Source organism: Gavialis gangeticus, unplaced genomic scaffold (genome assembly GCF_001723915.1).
Source record: "Gavialis gangeticus isolate Ggan-Ray unplaced genomic scaffold, GavGan_comp1, whole genome shotgun sequence".
NCBI lineage: Eukaryota > Metazoa > Chordata > Crocodylia > Gavialidae > Gavialis > Gavialis gangeticus.
The window spans coordinates 59,430,189-59,438,689 of record NW_017729004.1 but is presented as its reverse complement, the minus strand read 5'-3'; the positions used below and the strand labels follow the sequence as shown (position 1 = coordinate 59,438,689).

Genomic DNA, 8,501 nt, shown 5'->3' with positions numbered 1-8,501 from the left:
GAAGGGTCAGGCCTGCTCAGCCGCTTGAGGGCGGGCACCATACGGGTTTGGAGACGAAGAAAAAGCGGTTGGGTTTATAGGTGACCTCTCTCAGCACCAGGGCGCGGGTCGCACCATGTAGCCGGTCGGCAGTAAGTTTAAAGCCAACAAGAGGAAGTTCTTGCTCCCCCAGCCTGGAAGCGAAGTCGGGGCTGTGGGAGCCACCAGTTCGGCCGTTTCAACAAGGGACCCGGCGCAGGCCTGGAGGAAAGGGGAGTCAGTTGCTGTTGGGCAGGGGAGAGAGGGACCTGGCCTCCAAATGCTGGAGGCTGCAAGTGAGAGAGGAGCAGTGGAAAACCCCTGGTCGTACCTTGTTGGCCCCCTCTTTCAGGGTGTGCTCTCTGCTGCTGTGTGACACACGTCTGTTTGTCACCATTTCATCATGTGGGCCTGGCCCACCAGGTTTCTCGTTGGCCTCCCTCAGGCAGGGAGGCTGCAGGAAAAGGGGGCAAGAGATTTCTTGGGGCAAATAATAAAAAAACAGGGAGTACTGGGGAGAGGTTCAAAACAAGAGCATCAAGCGTGGACACCAAGCAGACCAGTGCGTGACATGGGCCTGGGCAAGATGGACCAGTGGTCTGACTCAGTAAAGGACTACTCTGTTACAAGTGCATGCGTATCAATAAAGCAGTGTATGTGCACGATGAATTGGACTTCTAAGCAAGCAACCTTCCTTCACAATAAGGAAAAATTTCCTGTTGTAGGTCCAGTTACAAAATACATTGAAATATGGTATCATTGTCCATTTCTTACATGTCCCTGAAAATGCTAGTGATTATAGGGATGGCTTGGATTAGTGGATGGAGAAAATTGCTCCTGGTATAGAACATGGTGGGAACGGGTGTTACCAATTTTTGCCTTGCTGTCCTTGCAGCTTCAAGTAACTCAACAAGTCTCAGATGTCAAATAAGCCTTGTCAAATAGAATATTTCCCATTAGATGAGAAACAGGGATTAGCTGGTTACATAGGCAGTATCTTGTCAGTTTATCTTCTAAGGATTTTTCTCTTCTTTCTGCTCTTGCTGCTGTTTAAGAGTAGCGGTCTGAATTAAATTAACAGAGGGAGGGCCTATATGGTGTGAACCTTGAATTAGACAAATGTCACTAAAAATGACTTGAATCAAACCTAAAATCTCAAACCACATCCTTATACAAGAGTTGGGAAGAATTGTTAAATCCGTATTTTTCTGTGTACTTAAATCTCCCCACATCCCTGCAGAAACTTCAGCTCATGTTCCTGTGAGCTTTCTTATTTTTTTCTACTGAGATTGTGAATAAATTAAACTTGAGCATTCAATTTTTTCCATGGTAAAAATCTGTAAAAAGTTGTTTAATAGGTGACTATTCAGAAATATGAAAGAATAAGATTTGACATGGTTTTCATAGATAAGAAAATAATAGTAATGGGAAAATCAAAATGTCTTGCACGTCTAAATGAAGAGAATTGTGTCAGAACAGCACTACTCCACTTAAAATTGGCCATTTTGCTTGAGGCTGATTTACAGTTATTAGCTGCATCAAGTTAGGCCTCTGATCCTTGTAATGGATGCAGATACAGAGTTAGGCACCTCAGAAGGGCAATGCAAAAAATCTCACTTGGTGAACAGGGAGGTGGCCATCATGAGTTCCCAGTAAATGATGCTGAGTACAGGGGTGAACCTGGCCCCCTTCCCTTCTTTGGAGCTGAAGTGCTTCTTTCCACTTAGGACCCTGAGCTTGGAACCCACTTTGAGGGTTGGCACTGTGTTCATAGCTATTTTAGGAAATAACTAATCAGGGCTAACGCTTACTTAAAATGAGGTTTAAAGAGGTGATGGTGTTGTGTTCTTTTTCCTGCCTTCTCTATTTTTTAATATTAGCTTAATGGTTAAAGCATTTGCTCAGGAAGTGGGAGTCATGGGTTTTAGGTTCTCAGCTAGAAGGGGTTTAAAGCCATATGACCTGTCTTACGTGAGCCTGTGGGCTAGTCCAGAGTTTCTCAATCCGTGGGTCACGACCCAAAAATGGGTTGCAAGAATATATGAAAGGGTCATGAGTACACTTTAAAAATGGATCCTCCTTTAAAGGAGGAAAATGTGAGAGTGTGGGTTTTCCCTTGCAGGTTGGCAGAGTTCAAGCTTTCAAGGGGCTGCTGGAGGCCCGCCATAACCTGCACACACCCACCCCCTGCTCCACATAGGTTCATAGATGTAGGGTTGGAAGGGACCTGAGCAGATCATCAAATCTGACCCCCTGCCCTGGGCAGGAATGAATACTGGGCTCATATGACCCCTGGTAAGTTTAAGCTCATATGACCCCAGCTAGGTAATTATCAAGCCTCCTTTTAAAGACCCCTAAGGTAGGAGCGAGCAGCACTTCGCTTGAAAGCTGGTTCCAGATCCTGGCCACCCTGACTGTGAAGTAGTACCTCCTGATATCTAGCCTGAACCTACTCTCAAACAACTTGTGGCTGTTATTCCTTGTTATTCCAGGAGGTGCTCGGGGCAACAGGGTGTCACCCATTCCCCTCTGGTCCTCCCTGGTAAGTTTATAGGCGGCCACCAGATCCCCTCTCAGCCTTCTCTTGTGAAGGCTGAACAGGTCCAGGTCGCTTAGCCTTTCCTCATAGGGTCTGCCCTGCTGTCCCTAATCATGCAAGTAGCCCTCCTCTGTACCCTGTCAATGCTAGCCACATCCCTCCTGAAGTGCGGCGCACAAAACTGAATGCACTACTCCAACTGTGGCCTGACCAGTGTCACATAGAGGGAGAGGATCAGCTTGGACATATTGGGAGACTGGAGCCTGGGTGTAGGGGGTCAGCATGTTGAGAGTGAGGCATTGGCAGGGCCAGGGGGCTGTCTTAAACTATTTACTGGGTTGGGGCTGGCCATCAACGTTTACAAATGGGTTCTGGTACAAAAAACTTGAGACCACTGGGCTAGGCTACATGGGAGCATTCTTCATTTTTCCAGTTGAAGCTGATCTACCATACAGCAGGGATCCTGGGTCAAGAAGGACAACAAACAACGTTCTGTAGCTTAGTGAGTAGGGCAGTTCTCAACATTTTTAGACACAGGGCACCCCTTGATAGAATTGAGAATTTTGTGGAAAATGCCAGCTCTTAGTTTTCATCTCTTTTTGACTACAGGTAAATAACAGAGCAGTTCTTCTGTTACAGAGAGCTTGGAGGAACCAGAACTAACCAGGATCCTTTAAACACTGTGGATTCCTTTTTAAAATCTGAGGTTATCTTGTGATTCATGTTTGTATACATAGCAGTGCTAACATTGCATGGCATCCTGCAGCTTCCTTGAAAGGATCTCGAGGCACACTGGGTTGCTCTGGTACTGATTGAGAATCACTGAGTTATTCAAAATGTCCAGGAATGGTTTTACCTTGGGAAATTAGCAAGTGCAGACTCATGTTAAAAGGTAACAGACATTGCATTTGCTGTAAGCTTTCTTAACTCTTTTAATTCCTGTTTAAAATCGCTTCAAGGAAAATGTTTATCAAACCATATTTACGTGCCTGTAACAGTGTATTTTTATAGGGTATTTTATTTGGTTTTTAAAGTGGTGAAACCATAGGGATTTGGGTAGTGTGTTACAGCTGAGGTAAAATGCAATTTTTTCCTCATTTTTGAAATTTTCTGATGGCTGTCATGACAAGTTTATCTGAATAAATCTTGTTATTTTGGTTCATAGTAAAATGGTAATCATTTTATAAGCATTCTTGATTTTTTCCAGTCCTAGATAATACTATATCTTTTTATCTAGTCACAGATGTATGTAACTAGAATAACAATTTATGTATACAAGTCCAGAACTTAGTATCCGCATACAAATAAGTGAGTCTTATGGGTAAGAGAATAAGAGCGTAGTACAGGCTTTTTCTTTCTTTCATCTGTTTTGCCCCTTTTTAATGAGGAAGGTCACCTAGGTTTGGTCATGTAAGTATAGTGCAAATTTTCATTAATATGTATTTCTCTTATGGCTGAGCGTGGTGTCTGGTGCAGTAAGTATTCTTTTAATGTTCTTTTTGCCAACAAACATGCTAGCTGACTTCTGCAGGGAAGTGGGTATCCAGCCCTCCAGTGCAAAAGTAAATACTTTGTTTAAATAAATGAAACAGCCCAGATGAACCATTTTAAAGAGAGGATGAGGGAAATGAGCATCTGCCAGTCCGTTCTTGTCACACAGAAAATAAAATTAAACCATAACAACTTTTTTCCACGCAGGAGTTAATTGACTAGTTTAACTGCCACTCCACTGTGGGATAGGAGTAGATAGATGAAAAAGTTATAGCTCAACTGTGGTAAATTTCCCACTCTCCTTTTTAAAGCAATAATACATCTATCCATATCTGTAACTGTTGTAATACTACCTGTGGCTTTCATGAAAGGACCATGGACTGAATTACTGTTAAATACACTGTGTATAAGTAAACATTACCTTTATCTAGGTAGCACTGGAATAAGTTCCTTTAATCCTTTGTAACTCTTATTATTTAGTTGTAGAATGTGACCAAGCATAGTACACAAAGTTATTAGGATGTTCTTTTCTTCCTCCTGCCCCACTTTATTCCCGTCTGTACCCTTTCTTCTTTATCCATCCTCTGGTATGTGCAGTGCTGGCAGCATTAAATTTAGTTCTGTAGCCCTTTTTCTCCCATTTAAAGAGTTGTGTAGCAGTAGTCTCCAGTACAATTTTATCTCTTAAAATTTACTTAGCTTGCCATACAGTCTAAAACAGGAGTGGGCAAAATGCAGCCTGGGGGCCAGATGTAGCGCACCAGGCCATTCTATCTGTCCCACAGGGCCCCCCCAAAAATTTAGAAAATTAATATTTATCTTCCCCTGGCTGCCTGTCATGCGGCCCTCAATGGCTTGCAAAAACTCAGTAAGCGGCCCTCCACCCAAAATAACTGCATGTCCCTGACTAAAATCTCTACCATAGGGTGATAGATATCAAATCTAACTTTCCTGCCATGAACCCTTTTATGTTTCAATAGATGTCAACTTTTATGCAGTGCATTTCCACTTTTCTGCATTATCAGGAGGATGAGAAAACTGGGAGCTCCTAAAGATTATGGGGGGTAAAGAATGCAAATGATTATGCAGCATAATTGATTTACACAACAGTTGTGTGGTCTTCTAGTTTCAGATATTTTTACCAAGAGTTCCTTGTAACTAGTTTTTTGTAGCAATGAAAGCTCTAATTAAGGTGGTTGCTTCACAAAAGCACTCAACAATCAGTTTTTAATATTGTTAAAATAAATGTCTTTGTGCAAGCTTAAAGGATTTTAGAACTTCCAGGAGTGCCATAAGTGACAAACATTACTTTTTTGTATTCGTGTAATCTTTCTAGAAGTTTGTATGAATTTTCTGTATATTTAAACTTCTGCCATCTTTGTAGACAATGCAAAAGATGACACTGAGAAGGTAGTTTGTTTATGAAGTCACATTTTTAATATATAAATAAGTGTTGCTGTTGAATAACATCTTGTCATGATATCATTCTTGTAAACATTTTAACATTATCAGAATTTTCTTTATAGTAGAGGAAGTGTTGGATATTGATATTTCAGTTTATCAAAAGGCCAGACTTTCTTTGATAACATATACTGTTGACAAACAATGCGACCTAAAATATTTAGATTTTTTTTTTCTGCTGACTTTTTAGACTGGGCAGGTTTAGATGAAGATGAAGATGCACATGTTTGGGAAGATAACTGGGATGATGACAACGTAGAAGATGATTTCTCCAATCAGTTAAGGTAATATTAGAGTTAAATTTATAGTTTTAGAAATTGGAACAGAACAGCTGCAGCCTGTAGTTCTTAACTGGATGGGATCTGTGGGTTTAAAAAAGTGCGATCAGTTTAAAAGAATACTTGAAACAGAAATATAACCAAATCTATGCTTCACACTTAAATATCCCCCTGACTTTTTACAACTTACAGTGCTTACAACTTAAAATAGCCTCTCTATTTGTGTGTAAGTGGGATAAATATTAAAATAATCTCAACATATTGAACATCTTGGTCAGAAAAAGTAGTGTTCTGGTTTTTGCAATATTTTCTGGCTTAATAAAACAATGACAATAACTGTTAAGCTATGATAGATCCCACACTTTTCCAGTGTAAATAACTACTTAAAATAGCACATGTGCGTGTAATTCCAAAATAATTTGGGTTATATTGAAAAGAGAAATGGTGAAGGGACAGCACTTCTACTTTTTGTGTACCTTGAGATGGAGCTTGCTCATTTTTTGGCATAAATAGTTGAGTCTGCTGTAACATTAATTTGGTGCCAAATTTGTCAGGTAGGCAAAATGTACACAGTGGTCATGCAGTGTGTATGTGTGTGCGCTAGTGGGGAGGGGTGGAGCACACTAATGGAGTAAAAAAATGATCTAGGGATAGGAGTTAAGCACTTCTAATCCAGTTCATTCCTTCTCTCTGTTTATTTGCAATATTAGTAATTCTGTGTTAACACTTAGATACAATTTAAGGAATTTAAAGCGCAAGCTTATATTGATACTTCATAATTAATTCTCTTGTACATTGTATACAAAACCAAGTATCCATAACAAGGTGATTATGGATTACAGTGAAACAAGGTGTTAAACTGACCCTTGTGTAGCAGGTGCCAAAGGGAAGCCTATTGATTTAATTGCCTTTTGCCTTGACAGTAAGCAGTTTCAGATTGATTGCAGGGCTTAAATATAGCAATGTAAAGAACATATCAACCATATAACAAAAATCCTCAAACTATGGCATAAGTCTGGTTGAAAAGATTCAGTCTTGATACTCTGTATAATTTTCAGTTCCTTCCTTGCGCTGTGTAGTAAAATTCTTAATTCATATCCTGATATCTCTCAAAATTTGAATAGAATAAGGTTGTTATCCATGTAAATCTGAAAATGCAGCAGGCAGGTCTTCAGAGTCTATCTGTGATGGTCTCTAGCAGTCTTTAGAAACTAACTGGTTCAGAAAGGCAAAAGTTTTTGCAGCATCAGCCTACTGTCTCTGATGCTGCTGTGTACAAAAGCTTATGCCCCTCTGAACCAGTTAGTCACTTAAGGTGACGCCCTGTGCTGCCTTGTCTGTCTTTAATTTTAAAGAATTGAACAAGAAACAGCATTCCTCAACCACAAACCAGTGGTTACCACTATTGTGTTTCAGTCATCCCAAGATACAGCTGGCTTGAGTTTTCTAAAAAGTAAAACTTGTATATTGGTGGTGAAAACCCATGCCTGCTTCTCAGTTGGATCAGCAGAACTTATTTTTTAGTATGGAGTGACTTAGTATTCTGTGTGTTCATATTGAATAGATAAGATGGTTATCATAGTTGTTTGAGGAAACAACCTTTTTGAAGATCATGAAGGGAACTCTGTAATCATGTAGGCCTTATTTAAAGCAAATTAAATGGAAGAAATGCCTAAGACCTGCAGGATCAGGCCTTTGCATTTGTTTTGGCTCTGATTTTACAAGTATATAAACACAACTTGACTTTTAAGCAGTTTCACTGACTTCATTAGGACTACTTAGGAGTTATATACATTATGTCTCAAATCTTGCACTAATGAGGTTCAAAGATACTGTGATGATGTATAAAGCATAAACATGAAGCTTATTACTTTGTTCCTACATAGTTGACCTTATTTTTTTTTTAAAAATTCATCAACTAGGGATGTGAAAGGTTAAATGTTCACATAGTGAGGTTTTCCTTTCAAATTTAAAAGCAGGGATAAAACGAAATCCCTGGTCTGAACTCACCAGTAAGAACGTTGGGTTATAAAAATCTTTAAGAAAGCCTTTGAATGTTTATGTAGGTTACATATCAAAATTCTAATATGATCTAAGCTGAAATCTAGAAAGAAGGTAAAGCAAGTGAGCCCCAAATTTTACTGTCATTCAAGTCGTATCTAAAGTAACAGAATATGTATATTGTTTTAATATTAAGAATTAGTATGATATTTTCATGGTTAACTTTGATATTTTCAAATATCTGCTAACATTTTACTGTATGTCTGTTTTTTGGTTCTTGTTTTTGTACAGAGCTGAATTAGAAAAACATGGATACAAGATGGAGACCTCATAGTTTTCACTGAAAACTGAATAATTTAAAATTGAACTGTAGATGGAATATATTGAAAAAGGAAGACAAGACAGCAAATGAGAAGAAACATTCAGTCATTTATCTATCTTGGATTTATTTTTGTTTCGTATAAATAATAAACATTTTTAATCTTAGATGTATCACATGTTCAGCATTCCTTAAGCTTGTATTTACTGATATTTTTATCCTTAATGGCTTCTGCAGCAGAGTCTTTGTGTGTGTGTGTGGTTTCACATTGATTTGTGACATTATATAACAGAATTAAAATAGTAGATGCGTTGTCTTTGATCAAAGACAAGGTTTAAATGTCAGAAGGAAATGTTTTTGGCAATATTCATTATTCCAGCAAGATGCAAACAAG

At 39.1% G+C, this 8,501-nt stretch overlaps 1 protein-coding gene across 1 annotated transcript in view; it reads left to right on the top strand.

Annotated features, from left to right (window-relative positions):
- The window catches only part of SEM1 (SEM1, 26S proteasome complex subunit), an 8,668-nt gene extending 388 nt beyond the window's left edge, over window positions 1-8,280 (top strand). The window contains exons 2-3 of the mRNA XM_019508459.1: window positions 5,700-5,793; window positions 8,080-8,280. Of these exons, the coding sequence (XP_019364004.1) occupies window positions 5,700-5,793; window positions 8,080-8,122 (137 nt within the window). The 3' untranslated portion in view covers window positions 8,123-8,280. The remainder of the gene's footprint in view (window positions 1-5,699; window positions 5,794-8,079) is intronic.
- Window positions 8,281-8,501: the final 221 nt, after the last annotated feature.